This window comes from Panthera onca, chromosome C1 (assembly GCF_046562875.1).
Source record: "Panthera onca isolate mPanOnc1 chromosome C1, mPanOnc1 haplotype 2, whole genome shotgun sequence".
Lineage (NCBI taxonomy): Eukaryota > Metazoa > Chordata > Mammalia > Carnivora > Felidae > Panthera > Panthera onca.
Window position 1 is genome coordinate 54,905,591 of NC_138346.1, and position 27,810 is coordinate 54,933,400.

Here is a 27,810-nt window from a genome sequence, read left to right on the forward strand (position 1 = left end):
TTATCTGTTCCTTCTCCTTCTTCCTCATTTGGTTTTCTGTTCCTGAAGTGTGGTGGATCATGGAGCTCTTACCTGTGCTCTCTCTTTTGGACATTCTATATACTTTCCCTGCAAAATTTGCATCCCCACCTATGGTTTCAATTCACCAATAACAAAAAACAGTTTCTCAGCCCCAGCTGTCTGAGCCCCAGATCAATGCTTTCAACTTCTAATCATACTAATGACCTGTGTTTCCTATAGGCTCCTGAACACAACCAGTTGTCTCCTTTTCAAATATGTTTTTCTTCTGTATTTTGGCATAAATGACCCTGTCATTTTTCAAAAGTCCAAGGTAGAAACTTCACAGTCTTTTCTGAGCCCTCTCTCTCTCTCGGAGCACATGTTTTGTACAAGGCCCCATGCTTTTCATTCCTGACTTCATTTAATCCTTATAACATTTCTATGTTTAGTTACTATTATGCCTACTTTAAAAATGGGGGAAACTGAGACTGAGAAGTTAGGTATCCAAGATCAAACAGCTAGTAAACATGGAAGCTGAAGTTCAATCCCCAGTCTCCTCCCTTTTGTTTTTTTTCCTATATCAAAGGCCATGCTATCCCTTGTTTATGTATAGGGGCAACCTAAAAGATTTCTGAATCCCCCTCCCCTCTACTTGTGCCTCCTCTTTCTTGGTTCAAGCCCCCATCATCTCTTGCTCAGCTTAAAGAAGTTGTCTTCTATCTGTTCTCTCTGCCTCCTTTAATTCTCCCCTACACTCCTTTCAGAAAACGGTCATTCTAAAGCAAATCTGATTAGATTACCTCCTGGCATTCAGACACTACAAAAAATTTAATTTGTGAAACAAAGTATAAATACCTTTACCAAAAATGGATGAAGTATTAAAGTTTATCACTTACCCAAAACATAAACTAGTACTGATTCAAGGGAATTCCTGTACTTACTTACATTCAAGGCTTTTTTGAGAAGTTGGAAAAAGAGGATGAATTAAAGTTTATGTTTTTAGAGTTGTACATTACAGACAGCCCATCAAATTGACACTGATAGAAGTACTGATAGTTGTCATGCTGATTCTGAATCATTGTGATAGCTATCGGTTGTTTCACACTAATGAGAATCTGTCACATCGTGTTGGTTACAGCAGAAACCAAGCTGAAACCTGCTGGCCAGTTTTATCCTGCCACAGTGATCCCTCTAGCTTCTTTCTTAACCGATCAGCTTATGCAACCTGAACTTCATTCACACTAAGAGCTTTTATCATTCTCTGAACCAGTGTTTTCACACCTGTGCTTTTGCACATGTTATTTCACACCTGTGCTTTTGCACATGTTATTCCTTCAATCTGGGATCTCCTTCTACTCCCTCTCACCCTGGACAATTCTGAAAGACACAGATCAAATGCCACTTCCTTTGGGAAGTTCTTCCCTATTTACTCTGTGTAGAGTTGGTGGTCCCTCTGTGTATACTTGTTTTTTTGTTATGATAATTTGCTTATGGTTCTCTTTCTCCCAGAACTATCTTTGGGAACCCAAGGAAATAAATGCTTAATTCTTACTAGGGAATCTTAAAAGACTCCATGAAGGAGGTAGCATTTTAACTAGTTCATGAAGCATAGGTAGGAGCAGAAAATTAAGGAAAGATCATTCTTGGCTAAGGAAAGAAGCATCAGCAAAACAGAAGCATGAATAAATGGAATATGGGAAATGAGAATAGAACTGTTTCTGAGCACATTTGCAGGCTCACCTATTAAGTTCATTTAGATGAAGGATGATGTTAATGCCTTTAAAATATAGTGACTAACCATTGCCTGAAATTTCTCTCCCTGTTAGATTGCTCTTTCAGTCTCATCCTATTGGCTATTAAATATTAATTTAATGCATAAAAGCTTGTGTCAAAAATTTTCTACTATTTCTACATTATCCAATTACCTGTTAATCCATAGTTCTGCAGGTGCATTTGGTTTTATATAAGCTCTGATCAAAGACAGTGATTTAAAATAATCTAGTATTGCTAGCATTGGTTACCAAATGAGGAAATAAAATTTTAGGCAGGTGAAGTAATATACCTTAGTAAGATTAGCTCCTGAGGCAGTTTAATATTAATACTTGCACAGAAAATTAGTAATTGTACTTTTTATTCTGGTTTATCACTGATTAGAAATTGTGATTAATAATCACAAATAATTTTTCACAGGCTTATATTTCTTTCTTTCTTTCTGATTTGTATTCCCTGGTTGTATGTGTGTATGTGTGTCATATGTCTTTCTTCTGAATTATAAAACTCAGCTTTAAATGGAGCCACCCTGGTCTTTGACATTAATTGTCCCCAATTGCAAAACATGCACATATATAATACATAAATATGGTTTTGGCTATGGTAAGTAGGTCTTATAGGTAACAAACTTGTCAGCTTAATTTGCTACTGAGGGGTACTCCTGTCTGTCAACAACCTAAATAGATTTGCATGTCTTTTCAGTTAATTGACAATATTGAATAACTTTAAAAAATTCTGAAATGTTTGGGGCGCCTGGGTGGCTCAGTCAGTTAAGCGTCCGACTTTGGCTCAGGTCATGATCTCGCGGTCCGTGAGTTCAAGCCCTGCGTCGGGCTCTGTGCTGGCAGCTCAGAGCCTGGAGCCTGTTTCAGATTCTGTGTCTCCCTCTTTCTCTGACCATCCCCTGTTCATGCTCTGTCTCTCTCTGTCTCAAAAATAAATAAACGTTAAAAATAAATAAATAAATAAAATAAAAAATTCTGAAATGTCATTTCCATTTGATTTTTAAATAGGCTTTTATTAGAATCTACTGTTATTTTTCTTTAAAAATGTTTTTAAGGAGTGCCTGAGTACCTCAGTTTCTTGAGCATTGGACTCTTGATTTCAACTCAAGTCATGATCTTATGGTTTATGAGTTCAAGCTCTGCATTGGGCTCTGCACTGACAGCACGGAGACTGCTTGGGATTCCCTCTCTCTCTCTCTCTCTCTCTCTCTCTCTCTCTGCCCCTCTCTCTCTGCCCCTCCCCCGATCATGTGTGTGTTGTTGTTGGTGCACGTGCACACATGTGTGCATACTCTCTCTGTCAAAATAAATAAATAAACTTTAAAAAATGTTTTTAAGTGTTTTTAATTTTCATTTATATTCTCATTTTTTTAAGCTAGAGGAGCAGTGTCAGAGCCTAAAGGAGTTTTACCAAACTGAAATCCCACGGAAGGAAGAGGATGATGCTGAATCCAAGCGTCAGTTTGACTCAGCTGAAAAGCAGTGGCAGCTATTTTTAAACAGGAGCTTTTTAACTCAAGACCTAGGGCTTGAGTTCCTTAATTTAATAAATATGGTAAGAATGATATTAAATGTGTCACACCTTCTGCAAGGATTACTATCAAAGTCAAAATCATAAATTCAAGTTCAACTGTCTGCTAATCAACCTTGCTGGTTTAGGAAGTTTTTTTGTTTGTTTGTTTGTTTTAGCTTTATTCAACCTAGAACAGTCCTAAAGCCCAGCATTTACATGCTTATTTGGTCTTAGACTTCCTATTAATTTATAATGAAGGCTATTTTTTCAGTAAGGATGGATTTTTATTTATTTATTTTTATTTATTTTTTAATTTAATTTTTTTTTAAATTTACATCCGAGTTAGTTAGCATCTAGTGCAACAGTGATTTCAGGAGTAGATTCCTTTTTGCCCCTTACCTATTTAGCCCACCCCCCCCGCCACAGCCCCTCCAATAACCCTCTGTTTGTTCTCCATATTTAAGAGTCTCTTGTGTTTTGTCCCCCTCCCTGTTTTTATATTATTTTGCTTCCTTCTCCTTATGTTCATCTGTTTTGTATCTTAAAATCCTCATATGAGTGAAGTCATATGATATTTGTCTTTCTCTGACTGACTAATTTCGCTTAGCATAATACCCTCTAGTTCCGTCCACACAGATATAATGAAGGCTATTTTAACTACTAAGAAGAAAGAGTGACTGTCATCCAAATACAACATTGCCACTATTACACAGAGACCTCAGTAGAGGTTCATGCAAAAGTTCTGTGTTATTTTGAGAATATGTAACAAGGTCTTTACAAAATTTCAAGGAGCTTAAGACAATATCTAGGATGAATCATCATTTTGAAAAATTTCATACCATAGCAGATCTTTCCATAGTGAAGCTCCATTATATTTAGAAATGTACTCTAAATTTTAGTTAAGTTGTATTTGTAAAATACCCTAGAATCTTTATATCAACCTGTGGCTGATAAAGTTCTCTACAGAGTTTTAAAAAATAGCTACTCCAACTCTCCTTTAATGCCTCAAGTATCTTCCTAATGAAAATGCTCATGTCATTGTTACAAAATCCCAGCTACTAGAAACCTTTTTTTTTTTTTTAATGTTAAGCCAAATCTGTCTTTGAATCTGTTTCTGACCCTCTGTAGCTACACAGGGGAAAAAAAATCACATTTCATTCTTTTTACACATGTAAGTCCTTCAAACATTGAAAACAGTTGCTATGTCTAATCTGAGTTTTTTAGGCAGCTAACCACATATAAATCCTTTCCATCATTTGTGAGACAGTTTCACTTCTTTCTGCATCCTAATTATCCCTCCCAGAATTTTCTATGGTTTGCCAAAATCATTCATGAATTGTAACCAAAAAGTGAGGTACAACATCAACACAAAGTACAACAAAGTGGACATCATTTTTTACTAAGGAGACCTAAGACTATGCTAGCATTTTTAGCAATAATTTCACTTTGCTGATTCATATTAGGCTTGTAATCAAATACAACTCCCATTACATTTTCATTGCAATTCCTGCCAAGCTAGATCACTCCCATCTTATATTGGTCAAGCATTTATCTTTCATATACAAATGTGGGCCTTTATATTTATTTATTACTATTTAATTTCATTTTACCTATGATTCCATCTTATTAAAGTAAACTTGACCCTGCTATCTACTACATTAGCCATCTTTTCTAAGTTTAAGTCTATATATTTGATAAGTAGGCCTTCTATGGCTGCAAGTAGAGCTTTAATAAAAGTGTCTATGGGGCAAGTTGACGTCCTAACCCATTCAGCAATTGCTTGATTAGACAGTTTTTTTAAACAATCACAGATACTTCCAATGGTACTTTATTTAAACCATTAATTCACAACTTTTTTCCTAAGTCTGTAGTGAGAGAGACAGCTCAAAGAAAGGTCTGCCTACAAAGTATCCTATCCATTACATAAGTATAATTTGACATAAATCAGGTTGACTCCTTGTGATCAGGGAATTCTTCCCAAAGTGCTTACAAGCTTCTTGATCGATGATGAAGTTACTGCACTAATTATCAATGTAGGGCTTACCAATCTGTAAATTATGTAGTCCATCCTTTTCCCCCTTGTGAAAACCAGGGCATTCTCCTTTCTCTAACTTTCTGGCACTTTTCTTATTTTCTGTAGATTTGCAAAGATAACTGACATCTGCAATTTTCCCAGTGCTCTGAAATGTGATCAATCTCAGTCTGGAGACTGAATTCATCTGGAAGAATTAGGTTCTGTAACTCTTCTCATCACTCTGAGCAACTCTTTATCTTCTCTAGCTCAACCTTCGTGGTTTGAAGACCATTCTTATTAAGTCTATGTGGGGAAAAAAAGTATTTATAGTGCTGATTTATCTAATACTATTCTTAAGCATCAGAGAAAACTTGCTAAGCAATTCGCCCATGTTCTTATGTTGTACGGGTGCTTACTGTAAAAACTAATTAAGTGATTTTTTCATTTGGAACATTTAGAACATGATTATCTATTGATCTGTCACCTTTCACATTTTTACTTTGTTCGTTATATAGTCTTTAGTCTCTTAATTGTGTACTTCTCTAATTTACACCCAGAAGGAATTCAAATATTTGCAAATTGCATTTTTGTCTATCCTTTTTATTACGACTTCATTTCAGAAATTTACTTTTCAGTTATGAAATTTCCAGTTGTATCTTTTTTTTAATTAGATTTCAATTACCAATACAATTATCTCTCCTGTCCTCTCTACATCTGTCCTGTACTCTCTTGATCATATTAATCATGGGTATTTCAAAGTGTTTGTCAGCTAACTCCAACATCTGAGCCTGGAATTGTTTCTGTTGTCTACTTTTTTCTCTTGGTTTCCAGGCATGTAGCCCTGTGTTGGCAGGACTGGTAAATATTCATCAAATATCAGACATTATGTATAAAACACATGCTTTACCTCAAGGTCCTTAAAAACTGTCATATAATAAAATTCTTCCTTACTGGTAAGAATTAAGATCCACATAATAGTTAACTTTATTGGTTCAGTAACATTCTGAGATAGGAAATCATTGGTAAAGCAAGTAAAACACAGTTTTAATTTCTTCATATTTTTTGGACCATCAGGATTTTAAACAAACATTATTGTTGAAATGTGGTAACCAGTTTGTGGTTGCTAAAGAGGAAGAAGGCCTGCTGGCATTTTCCACTGAATGTTCTGCTCTTGATTGGGTTGCTGTGGCTCATCTTTTCAAGGTTGACACCGAAAATTTTTCAGTTCATCTAAAAAATCATCAAGATCAAAGAAATTGATTTATGTGAGAACTCTGGGCAGACATGTTAATGAAAGTGCTAATTTACTAATATATAGCAGTGAATATCAAGGATGCTATCCAGTATACTGCCTTCCTGTTATCAACGTGTCTGGAAAACAAGACACACCATTCATTGTGCCTGAATCCAAATGGAAAATGGGTAATTTAGTACCCTATTAGATAAGATTATGGCAATTTTTTCCATGCCCCTAAACAGAAGTAGAATGAGTAGCGTGTTTACTAACTAGACCTTGGGCAAATTATTTAATCTCGGTGAGTGGTCAAAATACTCAAGTCTGCCAAGTACATAATCACTCTTCTTGAATCCTGCTAGCTAGATAGCACAAATACTACTGTGCACTCCCTTTTCCAGGCCTCACTAGAATCATACCCTGCTGATTATAGTCGACATTGATATGCTGCAATTTCCAAGTTTACATTAAATTATATATTATATTTTGCTTAATAGTTTCTTAATAATATGTGAAAGATACCCTAACTTTATTTATAGCATCTTTTAAAAAAATATTGTTCGGGATGGGTTCTGCTGAAGTTGTCGGATATCTTTCATGATATATTATCATCTTGTTAACCATAGTTACAGCATATATCATTTTATTTCTGAATCCCCAAATTCATAGGCGAGATCTTATTTAGAACTTGCAATTATATTCTTTTGTAATTAATTGGCACTTTATAATGTCTAAATTAATGTAAAAATATAAATGTGAAATATTAATGTCATTTAAAATAATTTAGAAATAAGATGGTCTGTTAAAATACTCCAGCACACATTCATGACACTGTCTTCTGACTACAATCTAAAAGATCCCTTGACTTCTAGATCCCTAGCTGTAATTGTGATTAGAGTAAAACCTTGGATTATGAGTAACTTGTTCTGCAAGTGTTCCACAAGATGAGCAAACATTTCTAATACATTTTAACTTGATAAACAAGTGATGTCTTGGAGTACAAGTAGGACGTGATGCCGAATGTCACATGATCACAACTGAGCCAATGGTTCTTGAAGTTGGCTTTGATATACAAGTGCTTTGGATTATAAGCATGTTTCCAGAATGAATTACGCTTGCAAACCAAGATTTTACTGTATAGAAATCTATGCACATTTGCTCCTGAGAAATTCAAGGATTTATTGAGAAAGGCTAGCCGTCAAAGTAAAAAGCCATTGTTTTGTCAACTAAATATTCTTCTGCATTTTTTTTAATGTTTGCACTCACAAAAAAGTACATGGTTTTACTCTTTACTTCTTTTATTCTTCTGACTGCAATTGAATTTCCCCTGTATAAAACCATTGTTTATAGGCTTTCAAATCAGGCAACCAGAACATGTAGAAATTGGACATGTAGAAATGAAGAGGACTCTGAATTTAGATGTTGTGATTCTGACTAATAGTTTCTTAATAATATGTGAAAGATACCCTAACTGTATTTATAGCAGGGATTTAAAAAATATCGTTTAGGATGGGTTCTGCTGTGTATTATAGGTGCATAATAGAGATAAAAATACAGAGATATATAGATGTACATTTCAGTTCTTACAAAAGGGAGTAGCTTTAAGAACTGCTCACAAAGAAAATTTGAAATAACTGTAGTATATACAATGGGATAGTTGAAAGAGAAAGGCAGACCCCTCATATTTCCTGATGCTGAGACTTTGACATATTCTAATGAGTTATTTAACATTATTTACAATGTTAAAATAAAAGATAGAATATACTTCAAAACTTATGCATTCAAATAATCTTAACTTCAACATTTCTGGATCCTGACACTCATTTAATCACCCCTTAAGCCCCAGGAAATAACCAGACTCTGGCTAGGGGTGGAGAGGGTGGGGAGTCAAACACTACTGGATTTTAAAGTACTCAGGACCTGGTGTCCAAGCATAGACCAGAGGTTCTGAGAGCCCCACTGTGCCTTTACACAAGCATTCCAGATTTGTCTTGATCTCAGAACCATGCTCCGTGGTGGCCATGATCAAGTGTTTGTCTCCTAAAAGAGTGTATACAAAAATTTTGTGTCTCTTGGGGAAGAAAAGCCATTATATGGATTATTAATTTAACAGGCAAAAAAGAATGAAATACTAAATGTGAAAAATGAAGTGCACTTTATGGAGAACACTATGGAAAGCCAGAAGGCAGAAAGAGAAGAACTCAGCCACCTTCAGATGACATGGCAACTTAAAGCCACAGCAAGCAAACCTGTGAAACAGCAGTGGGGAGCATTCAAAGAACAACTTAGAAAGGTACAGGAACATGCATGGATATCATTAAGTCTTAAAAAGGAATGAAATTCTGATGTACACTGCAACATAGAAGAGACTGTAAAACATGATGCTAAGTGAAATAAGGCAGTCACAAAAGGGTAAATGTTGTATGATCCCACCTACAGGAGGTACCCAGAGTCGTCAAATTCGTAAAGAGAGAAAGCAGAATAGAGGTTACTAGGGGCTGAGGGAAGGAGGGAATGGAAGTTCCTGGTAAATGGGTATGGGGTTTCTATTTGGGATGGCAAGAAGTTCTGGAGATGGTGGCGATCGATGCACAGCAATGTGAATGTCCTGATGCCACAAAACTGCACAATTGGCAACTGTTTAAAATGGTAAATTTTGTTATGTGTATTTTACCACAAAACAAAACAAAACAAAACAAAACAAAACAAAACAAAACAAAGTAAAGGAAACCCAGGGCCTGTGCTTTTGTTCGTTGGTAGTTTAGGACCACAGAATCACTTGAGGTAGTGAGTGTTTTCATGGGGACTGAAAAGTTTGATGATGCACCAGTCATCACTGGATTGCCAATGGTGTCCAAGAACATAAACACATAACTATCTAATATATATTTCAGACCACTTACAACTTAAAACTTCTTCAGGAAGCACTTATGCCTGTGTCTGCACTTGACCTTGGAGGGAGCCTCCAGACCATTTTAGGTCTACAGAAAAAATGGAATGAAATGAAGCCTCACCTCCAGGTGAAGAAACAGATTGATGGACTTGGGTGAATGGGAAAAAAAAAATCAAAAACTGTTCAGTTGAGATTTACCTAACTAATTTTAACAGACTGGTGAATTGTTATTTTTTAAACAAAAGCATGGTTTGTCTAAAGCTCCACTTTATTTTTATTTTTTAAATGTTTGTTTATTTATTTTGAGAGAGAGAATGAAAGTGCATGTGCCCACACTAGAGCAGAGGAAGAGCAGAGAGAGAGAGGGAGAGAGAGAATTCCAAGCATGCCCCGTGCTGTCAGCGCAGAGCCTGATATGGGGCTCCATCTCGTGACCCATGAGGTCATGACCTGAGCTGATATCAAGAGTCGGACTCTCAACCAACTGAGCCACCCAGGCACCCCTAAAATTACACTTTAAAAACACATTTTTCTTACTGTTTTTCTGCACTATTCTGTATTTGATGATACACAAATATTCAGGCTACAAAATGCCTAATATATTATCTTAGATTATTTGAATTTACATTAAGCTATCACATATATTCATTCTAATTATTTCCCTATAGACATGTTTTAGATTAAGACATCTCAGAACAAGGGTGAGCAAGCTCTGACACAGAGGCTCTGCTCCCCTTTGTCCTTGAAATCACCACTATGATGTCACCATCCCCATTCACTGGCACCCCAGATTCCTACCACTCTCCCAGGAATCTTTCTGTGCTCTCCCATTCTCCCTCTCAGAGAGCCCTCAGAAGATGAGAGATAAAACCATGAGTCATGTTCCCAGGCCCAGACTGCCCATGCATTCCATACCCTCCACCTCCTGCCGCTCCTAAACCTGATACAGCTGTCAAAAATATTTGCCAGTCATGCTGTCCTCTTGCCTGACTTCTTGTTCTTCACTGCAAAGTTAAGATATCTGCATTGCTGTTGGTTGCTACTTCAAAAATGTTGGCTTTAAAGAATGCCAAATCAGAAGACTGAAGATTCCTTTAGGGAAGATCTATTTCAGATTCTTTTTTTTAAATTTTTTTAATGTTTATTTATTTTTGAGAGACAGAGAGAGACAGAGCATGAGTGGGGGAGGGGCAGAGAGAGAGGGAGACACAGACTCCAAAGCAGGCTCCAGGCTATGAGCTGTTAGCACCGAGCCTGACACGAGGCTTGAACTCATGAACCATGAGATCATGACTTGTGCCAAAGTCAGACACTTAACCAGCTGAGCCACCCAAGCACCCCTATTTCAGATTCTTTAAAGGTAAAACTGATAGCATAAAACTACCTCCTACACACACACACACACACACACCCACCATTGTAGCCCATGGTGAAGTCTTTTCTATAAATTCTTAGAAAATTCAATTAGCCTACATGTTAGCTACTTTGATATACCTTGTGTTATATGCCTACTGGCATTTTGTGTATGTATGCATGCACATGGCCCTGCACATGCATGCATGAGTAAATTCTAAGTCAGGGGCCATTCCCAAGCTTCATTAGTTCTGTCACTGTGGTATGCATATATTTGATGCCCCTATGCTTGATTTCAACTTGAAGACCTTTATTAGGCTACTCTTCTGCAAAGTATTTCCTTAGCCTAAATGATTTCCACTACTTTTCTCCTTGATATAAGCTCCATCCCTGACATTATAGTGGCTTCTTCTTTGAGTTGTCCAGCATTTGCAAGTTCTATCCCAAAATCTGGATTCCTACAAGGGGTATCTGAGTGGTCCTAGGGAAAAGGAAGCTGCTTTATCCCTCTCTACATGTGGTGTCTATTTGTGGATTCTGGGATGACCGTTTTTAAAGTAGCATATCTACCACATTGCTCAGCTGGTAGTTCATTCTGATCATTCTGTTATCATGAGGGACAAATAATTCCCCCAATGTATTTTTAGACTTGTCTTCTCTTGATGTTTTTATCATACTGATTCTAGTTTACATTAAATATCAGAGATGATCATGGCTTCATAAAATATCTAAAATACATTCATTTAATAGATAACTGGAGGATTTGGTGTGCCCCAGAAATATGTGACTTTCTATTTCACCACCTAGCTTTGAAACATGTTTTTTGCATTTATAGCAATTTTTTTTTTAATTTCTAAGAAGATGGGAATAGAATAATGTATCCTTAGCATCAAACACAAAGCCTGGATTTGCAAGGATGGGGTGGGGCTGACAATAAATAACAGTTAGCAAATGAGAGAATAGTGATTGAGACCTTCCTATAGTCAGTTATAAAGGAAAAAGTTGTCTAAAAGCTGGATATCTTTTATTTCTTTCAACTTCTTTAGCAACTGAACGTTGAAGTTCAATACATTGTAAAAGAATCAGAAGAGTTAACTGGCAAAGGAGCCCCTGTGAAAGAGAAGTCTCAACAACTGAAGGAGCTTATTCATCTCCATCAAAAACAGAAAGAGAGAATCCAAGATTATGAGGATATCCTGTACAAGGTAGTCCAATTCCATCAAGTTAAGGAAAAGGTAGGACTTGTCATGGATATCTGGAAGACCCTCAGCTCTATTTTTTTTTATTATTTATTTATTTATTTATTTGAGAGAAAGAAAGAGAGAGAGAGAGAGAGAGAGAGCAAGTGAGCAGTGGAACGGGCAGAGAGAGAGAATCTCAAGCAGGTTCTATGCCCAGCGTGGAGCCCAAGGTGGGGTTCGATCTCATGACTGTCATATCATGACCTGAACCAAAATCAAGAGTCATATGCTTAACCAGGTGCCCCAAGACCCTCAGTTTTAAATTATGAAATTAGAAGGGCACCTGAGTGGCTCAGTCAGTTAAGCAGTGAACTCTTGATTTCAGCTTAGGTCATGATCTCATGGTTCACGAGATCAAGTTCCACATCAGGCTCACACTGACAGCCCATGGAGCCTACTTCTGATTCTCTGTTTCCCTCTCTCTCTGACTCTCCCTGGTTCGCACTTGTTCTCAAAATAAAGAAATAAACTTTAAACTATGAAATTAGAAATAAATTATTGTGTAATAAAGGCCAAGTTGCTTTTTCTGGTATCTGAAGTTTTCCACAATCTGGCCTTTAACTTTTTCTCACTAGCTTCTATCCTCCCTTACATTCCAGCCAAACTGAGCTTTTGTTTGTCCCTTAAAGATGATGCACACCTTCCTCACTCCAAGCCTTGACTCTCAGGCTGCTATTATCTGACAGGTCCTTTTTGCTCTTCTCTACTATTTAAACTCTATCCTTGCTTCCAACAAGCCTACCTTACTTGGAGTGATTTGTTTCTTTTCTAAATTCCCAGAACTTTCATAGTTTATCTCACACATCTGTCATTTTTAGTATCTTGATTCTTAATTACTTTCTCCCTTCAAGTGTAAGCTCTCTGAGGAAAGAAAATAAATTCATGTGTTTTTTGGGGTTTTTTTTTGTATCTTAAATACTTGACATTAAGGAGTGCTTAGTACAGGTTCAAGTTATTAGCTTCTACTTTCTTTTAAATGTTTACTTATTTATTTTTGAGAGAGAGAGACAGCAGGGAGCAGCAGAGACAAAGGGAGAGAGAGAGAATCCCAAGCAGGCTCTGCATTGTCAGTGTAGAGCCTGATGAGGGGCTCAAACTCACAAACTGTGAGATCTTGACCTGAGCCCAAATCAAGAGTCAGATGCTTAGCCAAACAAGCCACCCAGGCATCACGTTATTAGTTTCTATTAACATAAAATGGAGATGTGTTGATATCCCTTTAAAACAGCCTCTGAATTTACTCGGATCACAAGCCTAGATCTTGCAAAGGTTTTAGGCTATGACCTTCTTTAACAGAACTGGTAGTATTAGTTCCTCAATTTTACCCTCTTGGTTTGAAGCCCTGTAACATTTATTTGTCTATAACACTAGTAATTATAGATGGGCTTGGCAACATTTTGACCAGGTAGTAAAATCGGTTATAGGAAGTAGGCTTTTTGTTTAAAAAAAAAAATCTGTCTTCCTGAAAATATGAAACCCATGTTAATTGTTAACATCCTAAATTTCAGCTGGGTCATCTCATCAAATCAAGAGAAATGGAGTTTTTAGAACAGCCAAAGGAGCTGGAGGATGGCCACGAAGCCCAGGTTCAGCTCAGTCGCTCTCAGGAGAAGCAGGCACATATTGAGCAGCTCTATAAACTGGCCCTTTCCCTGGGAGTGGACATCATCTCTTCAGTACAGCGACCTGTAAGCAACTTAGAACACCATCATTCATATCTAACTAAAGCTGAGAGTTGGGTTATAATATCAATGAAACCAGGCAGATGGCCTAGTACATGTTAAGTTAAAAAATACATTAAGCCACTGGATAGTTATTTGTGGTGAATGTCTACCACCTATAACAAAAGAAAAAATATTTAAGGAGAAAATCTGTTTATACAAGTCTTGTTTTATACACCTATTCTCATGCTAATTAAAAATAGAATTGTAGAGTTGTGTTGTCTAATATGGCAATCAATTTTTCACCTTTGAAATGTGCCTAATGCAATGAAAGAACTGAACTTCTAATTTTATTTATTTTTAATTAATTTAAAAATTTTAAACTGACAGTGTAATTATGGGAAAACTTTTATGTATGTTGGGAACAGCTTGGGTATGTGAATCTACATTTTAAGTTATCAACTATGAAATTTGAATACAGATCAAGTATTTCTGACAGAAGTTTAGCAACAATTAACTAGATTTCAAAGACTTAGTATAAAAACTGTATTAATATTTTCTACATTTGGTTACATATTAAAATGATGATATTTGGACATATTTGGTCTAACAATTCACATTATGAAGATGAATTTCACCTGTTTCTTTCTTACTTTTTAATATGACTACTACAAAATTTTAAATTATTCATGTGGCTCAGATTATATTTTGATTGGACCAATGCTGCTTTAGCATTTCAGATTTGGAAGGTATTCTAGACATAAGCCAGCCCACAACACTCATTTTATAAAAGAAGCATCTGAGGCCCAGAGAAGCTGCTTAAGCCATGAAAACTCAGAATGGAGGAGCCTCCTGGCTTTGCAGAAGGCTTGGGCACCAGTCATTGGACATGCTTTATGCCAGTGGACTGACATTAACAAAGGAGCCTAAAAGAGAAGAAAATATTTCCAGATCAAATTTTTCTAAATAATATATTGGACTCTGATTTTAAAAAAATCCCTTTCTAAATTCCTAAGTTTAGTGAGAAAAGATTGTTTTTTCTATCCAATATGTATAACATTAATAAATCATAATGGTCAATTTTATTTCAAAGTTCATTAAGATATCCATATTAAACTATATGGAATGCAAAGAACATAATTTTTTTAAGCTAAAAGACAGAAATACAAAATAGAATCAGTTTTTACCAAGAAGGAACTTTCTTTTTAAAGAGTTTTATTTTATTAGTAAAGATATTACAAAAAAAAAGTAAGACGTCTCACTTTGCACAAATAATATAAATTGTTCTCTAACTCTTGTCTGCCTTGGCCTCAGCAGCCCTCTGTGCTGAGCAGAGATTGGTGCACTTCCATAATGAATCTGAGGTTAAGTTCAAGTTGACAGGAAAATTATAGTGCAGAAGCTGAAGGTTTCCGATGCATATTTTATGCTTTTGAAGTAAAAATTATACCTTATAATAAACGACATCTTTGAAGACTTGAGTGTGATGAGCAAATCTTCAAAACTTAAGTTTCAAGACTGGAAATACAATGGTTTGCCTTCCCTGACATGTTGGTGTCTGGCTTCTTTCTGAAATCATTACAGCATATTCAGATATGCTTGAGGTAAAGTAAACCAGGAACCTAGTTTTTAATGTCCTCTATGAGTTTCATAATGCAGGTAAATAGCACATCCGTCTCATTGCTGTTTTGCCCGTTCCCTTTGTCACTTGCACTTCCGTTCCATTTTCAGAACTGCTCTAACATTTCTGCCAAGAACCTGCAGCAGCAGCTGGACGTCCTTGAGGGGGATGGTGTGAACTTGCGTGCCAAAGCCGAGGAATATGAACGGACCCTGATCCGCTGCTTGGAGTACTGCACCACAAGGGACAATATAAATGAGGTGGGGTGGTGGGAGTGAGCAGCGATATTGCCAGAAGTTGCTCTGAACCTAAAGCATGTGGCTCAAGTGTCTGCACCCATGCACACACAATCAGGCGACCATTTATTCAATGTTGACCTTTAATCTACCAAGCAATAGTCTCAGGGCTCTGAAAGTTTGAGTAAATTTCAAGCACCCAAGTCAGTATGTTGTCAATGAATAGAAAAACCTAGAATGTACCATTATGGCCTTTTGTTTGTTTCCTTATCCCCACCCAAGGCTGTACAGCAGTTGCTTGCTTGAATGGATACAGCCTGTCAGGATAGAAAGAGTGATGCTGTCTCCAGACAGCCAGCTCCAACCTGCTGAGATTCTATTTAAGCACCATTGACTCATAGTGAAGGGGGTGCCAAGGGCCAGGGGAACAGGCTCTTTGCCTCAGAGGCTACAAAGTATTATCACCAAAATCAAGTGGCTGGTTTCATGTTTACTCGAATGAAGTAGCCTACTGGCAAAACAACTTCTAGAGAAAAAAAGAGTAACATGAAAGTCAACCTCTGCATCCGTGCTCCCCCTCACGAACACATAATTCTACCTCCTCTTCCTCAATTTTACCCAAACCCAACCCCCAAATATGTAGTGAGTCACAGTCACCTTCCCCTAGTTAAACTTCCATTTAAATAAACCTACCCTTGGGGAAAAACACAGATCAGGATGGCAAGGGTCCTGATTTTTTTTTAATTTACATCCAAATTAGTTAACATATAGTGTAACAGTGATTTCAGGAGTAGATTCCTTAATGCCCCTTACCCATTTAGCCCATCCCCCCTCCCACAACCCCTCCAGTAACCCTCTGTTTGTTCTCCATATTTATGAGTCTCTTATGTTTTGTCCCCCTCCCTGTTGTTACATTATTTTTGCTTCTCTTCCCTTATGTTCATCTGTTCTGTGTCTTAAAGTCCTCATATGAGTCAAGTCATATGATATTTGTCTTTCTCTGACTGACTAATTTTGCTTAGCATAATACCCTCTAGTTCCATCCACATAGTTGCAAATGGCAAGATTTCATTCTTTTTGATTGCCAAGTAATACTCCATTGTGTGTGTGTGTGTGTGTGTGTGTGTGTGTATATATATATATATATATATATATATATATACCACATCTTCTTTATCCATTCATCCTTTGATGGACATTTGGGCTCTTTCCATACTTTGGCTATTGTTGACAGTGCTGCTATAAACATGGGGGTGCACGTGCCCCTTTGAAACAGCATACCTGTATTCCTTGGATAAATGCCTAGTAGTGCAATTGCTGGGTCATAGGGTAGTTCTATTTTTATTTTTGTGAGGAACCTCCATACTGTTTTCCAGAGTGTCTGCACCAGCTTGCATTACCACCAGCAGTACAAAAGAGATCCTCTTTCTCCACATCATCGCCAACATCTGTTGTTGCCTGAATTGTTAATGTTAGCCATTCTGACAGTGTGAGGTGGTATCTCATTGTGGTTTTGATTTGTATTTCCCTGATGATGAGTGATGTTGAGCATTTTTTCATGTGTCGGTTGGCCATCTCGATGTCTTCTTTGGAGAAGTGTCTGTTCATGTCTTTTGCCCATTTCTTCATTGGATTGTTTGTTTTTTCGGTGTTGAGTTTGAGAAGCTCTTTATAGATTTTGGATACTAACCCTTTGTCTGATATGTCATTTGCAAATATCCTCTCCTATTCTGTCAGTTGCCTTTTAGTTTTGCTGATTGTTTCCTTCACTGTGCAGAAGCTTTTTATTTTGATGAGGTCCCAATAGTTCATTTTTGCTTTTGTTTCCCTTGCCTCCAGAGATGGTGTTGAGTAAGAAGTTGCTGCAGCCAAGATCAAAGAGGTTTTTGTCTGCTTTCTCCTTGAGGATTTTGATGGCTTCCTGTCTTACATTTAGGTCTTTCACCCATTTTGAGTTTGTTTTTGTGTATGGTGTAAGAAAGCGGTCCAGGTTCATTCTTCTGCATGTTGCTGTCCAGTTTTCCCACCACCACTTGCTGAAGAGACTGTGTTTATTCCATTGGATATTCTTTCCTGCTTTGTCAAAGATTAGTTGGCCATATGTTTGTGGGTCCATTTCTGGGTTCTCTATTCTGTTCCATTGATCTAAGTGTCTTTGTGCCAAGGGGTCCTGATTTTTGACTGAGAACTGACAGCAGAAGACAAGGTACTATGTAATTCCAGATTTATCTCCATTTAGAGTAAAATGTTTCTGAGTCCATTAGTCACAAGTCCATTACAAAAGTAGGTACAGGAAAAGGAAGCGGTAAAGCTTCTCTAACATTCTGTTAGCCTCAATTTACACATTTTCTCCAAAGTTATCTTCTTTCTTCCCATCGTCCTCCTCCTTCTCCCCCACCCTATCCCCTGCCCCTTTCCCCTCCTCTTCCTCCTCCTCCTTCTTCTTCTTCTTTGGTAAACTTTTGTTTTGCCAAAAATCTCTCTCCCTGCAGGGATGTTCAGCTCTAGACTGACTGAAGCCACAAGTGGAGGAGGCTAAGTCTTATTCCTAGCTCCCTATAGCTGTTTCCATCTTCCTGAAGTGCTGTGGCATTTATGGAGCTCGGTCCCCCTGTTTAGGCCCTTCCCACAGTGGTTCTATTTACAGGCTGCCTCGTGATGTGCCTCTGCTGGGAGCCAGCTAGCCAGGATGACAGATGTACCTTGTAGTCACAGTAGGGACACCCCAGGATTGTCTGTACCGTAACAGGAATGAGCAACCAGATACATGTGGGTTTGCTTTAGGAATCAGATAACACTTTAACATGATCTTAAACATTAAGAGAACTAGTCTTCCCATTTGCTTCTACTTCGTATCCAACTAATCTTTGATTTAAGTTACAATTTCACATTTAAAAGATCTTTGAAAATCTTTGATCTATTTCTTCTTTCCTTCTTATAGAAATGTAGTAGGCATGTCACAGTTTAGCATCCACATCCTGGAATTTCCAACCATAAGCCTAATGGGAAAATAAGCAGAAGGAATATTTTCAGTACAGTTTAGTAAAATAAATGTATGTATGCTCTAGTTTTATTGTGAAGATCAAAGTGCAGATGGGTGATTCCAAGTGGTGAAAATATTTATACACTTAGAAATTTTTTTAATGCTTTATTTATTTATTTTTGAGAGAGAGGGAGAAAGAGCACAAATGGGGGAGGGGCAGAGAGAGAGAGAGAGAGACAGAATCTGAAGCAGGCTCCAGGTTCCCTGCTGTCAGCGCAGAGCCCAACGTAGGTCTCAAAGTCAGAACTACAAGATCATGACCTGAGCTGAAGTCGGACGCTCAACTGCCTGAGCCACCCAGGCACCCCTAGACATTTTTATTATATTATAGTTATTAATATTTGGTGTACGTACTTGAAACATTATATAAAATTAAAAGCAATAGTTTACACTACTTTTTGGTATAAAAAAATGAAGTCAGACACCCCACTAGGGAACTAAACCAAACATTACATTTGATTTTTTAAGTTGATTGGAAAACACATTGTTTTGCTTCTAATGTGCTTAAAGTGCTTCTTGGAAGTTCACAGATGCTGAGTTGAAATAGATTTTGAAAGATCTCTACTTTGACATCTTCATTTTTAAGATGAGAAAACTGAGGTGTGTAAGATTTTCACTTGAGCAGTATGCTACCAAACTGCAGAGTTTCTGTTCATGTTGTGTTAAGGAGTCAGCTTTGGGCCAAAAGCTCATTTATTGGGCATTGGCATTTATTGGGCACTGACACACTGTCACTTGCTAATCTCAGAGTTCATTACTCGTTCCTGTTTTAGCCCATTCAACTACTGCATGGTCTAATGTTCCACGGATCCTTTTTCTGTGTTTTCCTCTTCTAGCCTTATTTTACGACATATCTGTTACAAGCTGTTTATATGCTGATGCTAATAGCACAGTTCCTTTGATGATGCCCTAACTAACTTACGTGATTATAACTGCACTAAAGGCCCTCAGAAGAGGACTCAGTACCTCAAGGCAAAATGAAGTGGGCTGTTCTAAATATGATTTTTTTTAATGTGATATGATATTCTGTAAAGATAAAGAACCATGGTTTTGCGCCTTGATTATCTTTGGGTAAAATATTCTCATTGTCTAATTTCATACACTATGTAAGACATAGGAAATTGTAAAATCTCATTTTCTCCACATCTACCTTCACAGCCTTCAGACTGCCAGATTTTGGGGAGTTATTTTTTTCATTCATTTTACCCAAAGATACATTTGTATGCATGAATGTTGAATTTCACTATATATTTTCTTGCCTGGCAACATAAATAAGCTGTTAATACACAAGGCATTTACAGACACTCTCTGTGGTAATATGTGACGGAACACTATTAGTTACTCATTCATTTACACATCTTCATTTAGAAATGTAATACGTTAATATTGAGCATGTTTTCTACCTGCAACGTGACAAAAAAAATTACTTTTACATTTACATAATGTTCATGGAAATTTGTAACTGGAGTCTATATATGGGTCACAAACAACTACCTTGCTGAAAAAAATAGCTATGACAGATTTGGGTTGGTGTCCATTCTTCCAAAATAAGTTTTGCAAACAGAAGCTTTCATATAATTTTATTTTTTTAGCCAGAAATTTTTATACTGCAGCAACGTCAGGAAGGTAGCAGAAAAAAGACTTAGTGCACATATAGTATATTCCATATGTCAGAGTCTCATGTTCCACTTACACACATTTTTATGTCAATTTGGGTGAGTCGGTCATCTGAGTTCCAGGGATAGAAGGCAGATTAGAGCAGTAAATTAGAATCGAGGGAGAGACATGTATCCAACTAATAAAATCAGACTTCCTGACATTGTATAGCACTTTGCTATTGATTGACAAAATGACCATGGAGAGTCACCCACTGGCAGGACAAGAAGCAGAAAAAGAATGCATGGATGCGGAAAACATGCAATGGGGCAGCATTGTGGTATAGTAAAGGTATTTCAGATTGATAGCCCTCACTAGTGATTTTAAGAAAAAACTAAACTATCATCATTCAACACATATCACCAATGTGGCTACTATGTACTGGACCACAAGACTGCAACAGTCCTCAGGAAACATGGAGTCCAGAGTGAATTAACGCCCATGGGACTTCAAGTCACAATGAGTCGTGACCAGGCCACACTGTGGGTCCGTTCAGAGGGTATGTATAAGAGAATAAGAAAGATTATAATTTGTTCTGAAAATGCCCATCCCATAGGCATAAAATGTGTTAGAAGTTTGGTGTTTAACATCTGCAAAGTGACTCTTTTTCCTGAAGAATATAGAGAGTTGGAGTTTAAAATCATAGTTTTTGGGCACCTGGGTGGCTTGCTCGGTTAAGCATCTGACTTTGGCTCAGGTCATGATCTCGCAGTTCGTGGGTTCAAGTCCCTCATCGGGTCAGCTTGAGTTCCACTTTGGGTGAACATGAGTCTTGCTTCTCTCTCTTTCTCTCTCATTCTCTGCCCTTTGCTCACTTGTACCCCCCCAAAAATAAATAAAATAAAATAAAATAAAATAAAATAAAATAAAATAAAATCATAGTTTTCATGTCCAGAAAATAAAACATATATATTATTACGAAGACAGTGAACTTGCAGAGTTTGTAAAATAGCCATTACTGAGACATGCTGCCACGTCCAGTGTCAAATGGAGTGCCCATCTTCTCTGTCCAAGCTGCCCCACTTCTGCTGCTACAGTCCTGGCCCTGAGCACAGCAGGCAATGGTGCAGTTGTCAAGCAGAAGGAGGCCAAGGGAGCCTTGTCCCGAAATCTCTCCAGGACTTAGGCTTAATATTCTACCCATAATAATTGTAGCAAATCATTCAGGTTGAATTATGAAACTTTGGGTCCTTTCATTTCAAATGCAAGCATCCCTGGGCCATAATAACTGTGAAGCCTCTGTTACTCAAAATGAGCACCAGAAAGCTTTTTTCTAAAATGGGCAAAAGGATGGGCAAGAAATGAAGCTCATGAAGTGGACCTTAAGAGAAATGGACTGTTGATTTTGTATTTTTGATTCTGGCCAAACCTGTGCCATAGTTCCAATGAAAGGCTTTTGTCTTTAATGTGTTTCCTTAGTTTTAAAATATCCCATTTCCCTCACATAAATTGGCCTTGCCAGCACCAGACTCACAATAATACATTCTTCTGCCAAAGCAGCCTTGACCAGCTTCGTCAAGACTAAGAATAGCAAGCCAGCCTGGTTGTCATCAGCCCCTTTTGCTTCTGCTTCTTCTCAAGGAAGCTTTGTTCATTCCTAACCCTGAGAGAGGCTTACTGCTCCCTGGGAAATCTGGTGACGATGTTCATTCTGCTAGTTTCAAAAGAACTACAATTAAAATTTTTTTTTAAATGTTCATTTATTTTTGAGAGAGAGAGAGAGAGAGAGAACACACACACACACACACACACACACACACACACAGATAGAGTGCAAGTGGGGGGAGGGGCAGAGAGAGGGGGAGACACAGAATCTGAAGCAGGCTCCGGGCTCTGAACTGTCAGCACAGAGCCTGATGCAGGGCTCGAACCCACAAGCCGTGAGATCATGACCTGAGCTGAAGTCGGACACTTAACCACTTAACCGACTGAGCCACCCAGGTGCCCCCAAAAGAACCACAATTTCAAAGTCTTAATACTTTTTTTCCTAATTATACCTCTATTAACTTAGTCTGCATATTCCATAACAAATATGGAGGAGCTGAACAAGTACATAGATTGGAAAATCACATTATTCATTAGAAAAAGAAAATGCTCCTGGTGTTTTAAAGACTTTTAGAAAATGTTGTTAATGTGGATTATAACAACATTAAAAATTTTCTAATAGGGTAAACTCTCCCGTCCAGCTTTGGGTGTTCTTTCCTGCTTATGTCCTCCTGTTGAGCAGTTGTCTTGGCCATTTTCACCATTCCCCATTGTTGACAAGCTAACTAAAGTTAGAAACAGCTGCAGGAACAATGATCCCATAGCCAAGCGACCATGGCACTCAGTTTTTTAAAAATTTGACAAGTTATATGGAGATTAGATGGGAAGTTAAGTTTTCATGTTGGAACATTTAGGTAAGAAATTTAGGCACGATTAGATTTTTCTGAAAATCTAGTTGCTAAAGGCAGTTTGTTCATGTTGCCTTCCGCTTGTATCTGCAATAGTCTGAAATTGGATCTGGGAAAGGTACAAGATTTAAACTGCATTTCTGGTGGGACCAAAAGGAAAAAGTGCCAGCAACTTTGTCAGAGGAGCTCATGTGTCAGAAAGAAGCTGAGTCCGTTTCACATACCCATAGTGCCATGAGCATTCTTTGGTCTTATAAATCATCTTCAGTGGAAGTGCATACATTCTGGAGAAACAGAAATAAAATTGTGCTCATCATTTACCAGTCTTAAATTTTTTGATCCAAAGTAGATTTAAAATTTCATGGTTTAGAATTACAGTGCTAAGGCTCAGCCTTTCTCCATTCATCACATGGTTTTCAAATAGATGTTGATCTTTCCCATTTAAACAAGCCAATGTAATCCAATGATTATCAGATTGATGACAGAACCCCTCTTCCTTTCTCTCGACTGAAGTGTATAATATATATCATGTTCCAATAAGAGAAAAAAAGAATATAACATTTTATTTTCCAATGGATACATGTTAGTGACAGGACATATATTTTCCCTGTTCTTTCTTCTTTTCTTATGTTTATTTTTATTAAAGATAAAAATTATGTTTTAAATTGTGGTAAAATACACGTAACATAAAATTTACTACCTTAGCCATTTTAAGGGTACAGGTTAATGATATTAAGTGTATTCACACTGTTATACTACCATTACCACTCTCCATTTCCAGAACTTTTTCATCATCTCAAATAGAAATTCTGTACCCATTAAATAATAACTCTTTATTGAGACCATCTTTTTTAATACAAGAATCTGTGGTTTCCTCAGATAGTTGCTGATTGTGACTTTGGGGAAAAAAGTTCCTGCCAAAGCTCTATGTGAATAATGCAGGATGTAGTCCCTTTGTATTTTAATCCCATTTGTTTTTTCCCCCACTAAAATCAAACATGTGCAGATTAAAACACTGAATGTCAAAGAAGTTAAATATTTATTGGTTATTTCATAAGTATAGCAGCAGAAATAAGATATTCTCAAATATTTTCCTGAGTTCTAATAGAGAAATAGTTTTCAAATTTTGAAACTATAGTTCTTTCCACCTCTTCAGAATGTTACTGATTTATCAGTTTCAATGTTTAATATGGTCTCTGTGCTTGGCTTAATTGGTAGCTTAAAACTCATCTTCAACAATTTCATTTACCATATAAAATAAACAACGCCGATTAGGTATAGGTGTGTCAGGTGCAAAAATTGCATCAGCATAATAATTTCCATGCATGCAAGTCTGCCAGGGCCTTTCTAGATAATCGTCTCCAAGAAATGGTAAAGATAAAGTCAAGGTTCTGTTTTTATAATATGCAGAATTTGAAGTAAGCGTTTTGAGAAAAGAAATATTTTTTTAGGGCAGATATATTTTTTTTTATGCATTACAAGTCTAGAATCTGCATGTACACAGCTCTTATTCCCTTCCAAATAATTTATTTGCTGCCATTGAAAAGAATTTTAATATGCTTCTGACTTTTCTTATCATTGCTCAGATTTATCAACCATGACATTGTTCATTTTTTGCTGTTAAATGCTTCCCTATAATCTAAGAAGGTTTATGCTTTCTCTTTACTTCCCCTTGCTGATAATATAAAGAACCTGTCAATATGTTTATCTTTCTTGAATATGGAGAAGGGCACAGAAAGTGGTGTGTTTAATGGAATGGGCTGCTAGAACTTTGGTCACTGGTAAAGGTGACCTGTGTGTTCTCCGGGCTGTCATGATGCATGCCCTAGTCTCAGTTCATAGCCCTATGCTTGGTTTATACACAGGTTAGCATTGCCATCAGTGGTGACACTGTCACTTTACTTTGGATTGGAAGGACATCTGAAGTTAGTGGCCTATACCTAATAAGGAAATCTCTTCTGGAAACTGCTCATGAAAAATAACTTTTTTAAACTGGATTTGGACAAATAAAGTACTTTTCCTGCTAAATCTCATATTGGGTCTCCTCTTACATCTCACTATTGTCCTCAGTGGTCTGTATATCAACTCTTCATTGACCTCTTCAACAGGAACAGCTCGTTGAAGCCTCATAAATTCATACCTGATGGCCATAAGGGTGCCTTGGGGCACCCGGGTGTCTCAGTCGGTTAAGTGTCTGACTTCGGCTCAGGTCATGATCTCACTGTTGGGGAGTTCAAGCCTCGCACCAGTCTCTGTGCTAACAGTTCAGAGCCTGGAGTCTGTTTCAGATTCTGTGCCTCGCCCTCTCTCTCTGCCACTCCCCTGCTTGTGCTCTCTCTCTCAAAAATAAACATTAAAAAAAAAAAAAAGACAGAGCCTCTGGAGATAAAAGGATCTGGGGCAAATGCTAGCGCACTGAGAATGGAATGAATGGGGGCACTTGATGTCAAATCAATACAAATAAGAAAATTTGAGTTGTTGAAAATCTATGGTATGTTAAAAATTGTCTTGTTTGGAGGCCAAAGGATATTCTATACTTATAAATCTAATTATAAATTACAAATCAAGAAGTACAAAGAACAATTTATGCTTACTTATATTTTGGGGATATGTTTAATTTCGCATATACCAGACTTGTTTCCTATTGCAAAATCACTGAATACATTTTGAAGATTATCAATATCTTGAAGTGTTTAGACTTTTTATTTTTTACAAGTCAATATTAGTGTCCTCATTTTAAGGAAATCACCTCTTTCTTTTTACTGAACTACAGCTCAAAGAGTCATTCAAAGATATAAAAAAGAAATTCAACAATTTGAAGTTTAATTACACCAAGAAAAATGAAAAAGCTCGGAATCTGAAGGCTCTTAAATATCAAATTCAACAAGTTGATGTGTATGCTGAAAAAATACAGGTAAAGAGAAAGTGCGGGTGGTGCATTTGTGTGTGTGTGTGTGTGTGTGTGTGTGTGTGTGTGTGCATGTGCATGAACTACTACAATTACTGCAAAACATTTTGCATTTTAATTCTAGATGCTTAATCTTTGGGCCTTTTTGTAGCATTGGGACTGAGAAGGTAGTTTTCTGCTTTTGTGACAATTGGGTTCCCATGTAAATTGTTTAAGTTAATTTATCTCTTGAGGCAGCTCTGGAATGGATTGTACCAAACTTACCCAGCCTCTCTGCTTCCATTCTTCCCCACAGCGCATGCACACACACACACACACACACACACACACACACGTGCACATGCACGTGCACACACATGCATGTCTACACCTTTTGTACACCCCTTTTCCTTTCTTGCACCTGCCAATGTCAGGAACCTCCTCCACTGCTCCTAGAACCCCTGGCTAGATTATTTGAATACCTTTCCCAGGAAACAGTGAGCTTATTGAAGACAATAAAATATTTTATTTTATGATCGTTGTCTTTTTTAATCATAGTATCATTCTCGAAATCTGGAATAGAACCTGGTACATAGTGAATTTTCTACATGATATTAATACTGGATCAATAAAATATGTGGAAGAAAACCCATTCTTTCCAAAATACATTCGTGATAATTATTATTTTAATATTATATAACGGAGAAAGCTGCAAAAATTTCTCCAAGTTTTTCTCTTATTATATAATCACTATCTAGCCTCATAAATAAAAATTGAGTGTTATTTTAAAAGCTGGGTGTTGTGCTCGCTTCGGCAGCACATATACTAAAAGCTGGGTGTTTTTTTTTTGCACAGGCTTTGAAAATGAAAATGGGAAAAGTTGAGAATAAAACTTCTTATTCTCTCTTAAATTATCCAAATAATAAAGTGAATGTCCTTTTGGAAACCATGAAAGATTTGCAAAAACATGTGGATGAGTTTGAAAAAGTTGTGACAGATTACAAGATGAATTTGGACCTGACCGAACATCTCCAGGAAATGATAGAAGAGGTATCTTCTTGTTGTAATGATATCCATATGTAATATTGTTTTGTAAAATTACTCTGCTACTTTAAAACAATACTGCTTTAGATGTTATTGTCATGAAATCTATACATCTCCTCCTTTTCATGATTATTTTCCTAGGATAATTTCTTAAAGTAGAATTGCTAGACCAAAGGGAATGAATGTTACAAGGTTTTGATTGTAATGTCCAAATGTTCTTTGGAAACATTTTACTAATTTTCTCTTACCAGCAACATATAAGAGTTTCCCATTTCCACATGACCCCATCAACTCAAGATGTTTAACCATCATGGAATTATGTTCACTGCTTTTTAAAATACTCAAAATGACTTACTTACTTCACAGAATTTGAAAATGTTTAGAAAGAAAAGTGATACTGGGATTTTTCAGGTAAAAAGATTGTTATTGGCATTATTTTTGCTTTTGTCAAGAGGATAAATGGTAGAGTGCTCATACACTACAAAATTTGACAAGTTAAAATTATTATTTGCACACTTCATATTGAAGAAATTCCGCACTTGAGGTTCTTTGAAGCCCATTATTCTGTGAGACAAAACGTGTCTCTCTTTACCACTGATGCAGCAGTGTTTAGATGTAACACCATGCTAAGGAGAATGAGGGTGATCATTCTTCTCTATCTGATGTATAGGTTTGCTGTAGCTCTCTGGCACTTATTTAAAGGCAGCTCTTAACAGAGTCATGTGCTTCTATTTCTTGCTCATCATAATTTCTCCGGCCTTGGTCAGACACATTCCTTCCATCACAGTTATTTACTATTTTTTGTGAGAAACTGTCTCAGTTCTCCACTGTATTTTGAAAATATTACATGAGTATCTTCTATTAAAAAAAGTCAAATGCTATTCTTTAGATGATACTTCCTTAATTGATAAACTAGATCTCATTCTTAAAAGAGAATTTATTTATTAGAGTGTTAGTCAGGCAATACTTTATCCATGTATTGTTAATTATTTCAGTCAATTAGACTAGATTTTGTATGTTTGGAGAATATACTTTCTTCTCGAGTGCACATGGAACATTCTCCAAGATAGATCATATACTGGGTCACAAAACAGCCCTTCATAAGTTTACAAGAATTGAAATCATACCATGCATACTTTTGGACCACAATGCTATGAAGCTTGAAATCAACCACAGGAAAAAGTCTGGAAAACCTCCAAAAGCATGGAGGTTAAAGAACACCCTACTAACGAATGAGTGGGTCAAC

At 37.0% G+C, this 27,810-nt stretch overlaps 1 protein-coding gene across 4 annotated transcripts in view; it reads left to right on the top strand.

Moving 5' to 3' along the window:
- Nucleotides 1-27,810, top strand: part of CCDC141 (coiled-coil domain containing 141) — a 203,580-nt gene that overhangs the window by 147,048 nt on the left and 28,722 nt on the right. For 2 of the 4 annotated variants that reach the window (XM_060621974.3, XM_060621973.3), the window contains exons 12-19: nt 3,151-3,330; nt 8,650-8,829; nt 9,431-9,556; nt 11,829-12,017; nt 13,532-13,711; nt 15,416-15,565; nt 25,407-25,547; nt 26,376-26,570. In XM_060621974.3, coding sequence (XP_060477957.3) covers nt 3,151-3,330; nt 8,650-8,829; nt 9,431-9,556; nt 11,829-12,017; nt 13,532-13,711; nt 15,416-15,565; nt 25,407-25,547; nt 26,376-26,570 — 1,341 coding nt within the window. Of the gene's footprint in view, nt 1-3,150; nt 3,331-5,428; nt 6,722-8,649; nt 8,830-9,430; nt 9,557-11,828; nt 12,018-13,531; nt 13,712-15,415; nt 15,566-25,406; nt 25,548-26,375; nt 26,571-27,810 lie in introns of those variants that run through there. The other 2 variants (XM_060621975.3, XM_060621976.3) reach the window with 2 other exon arrangements.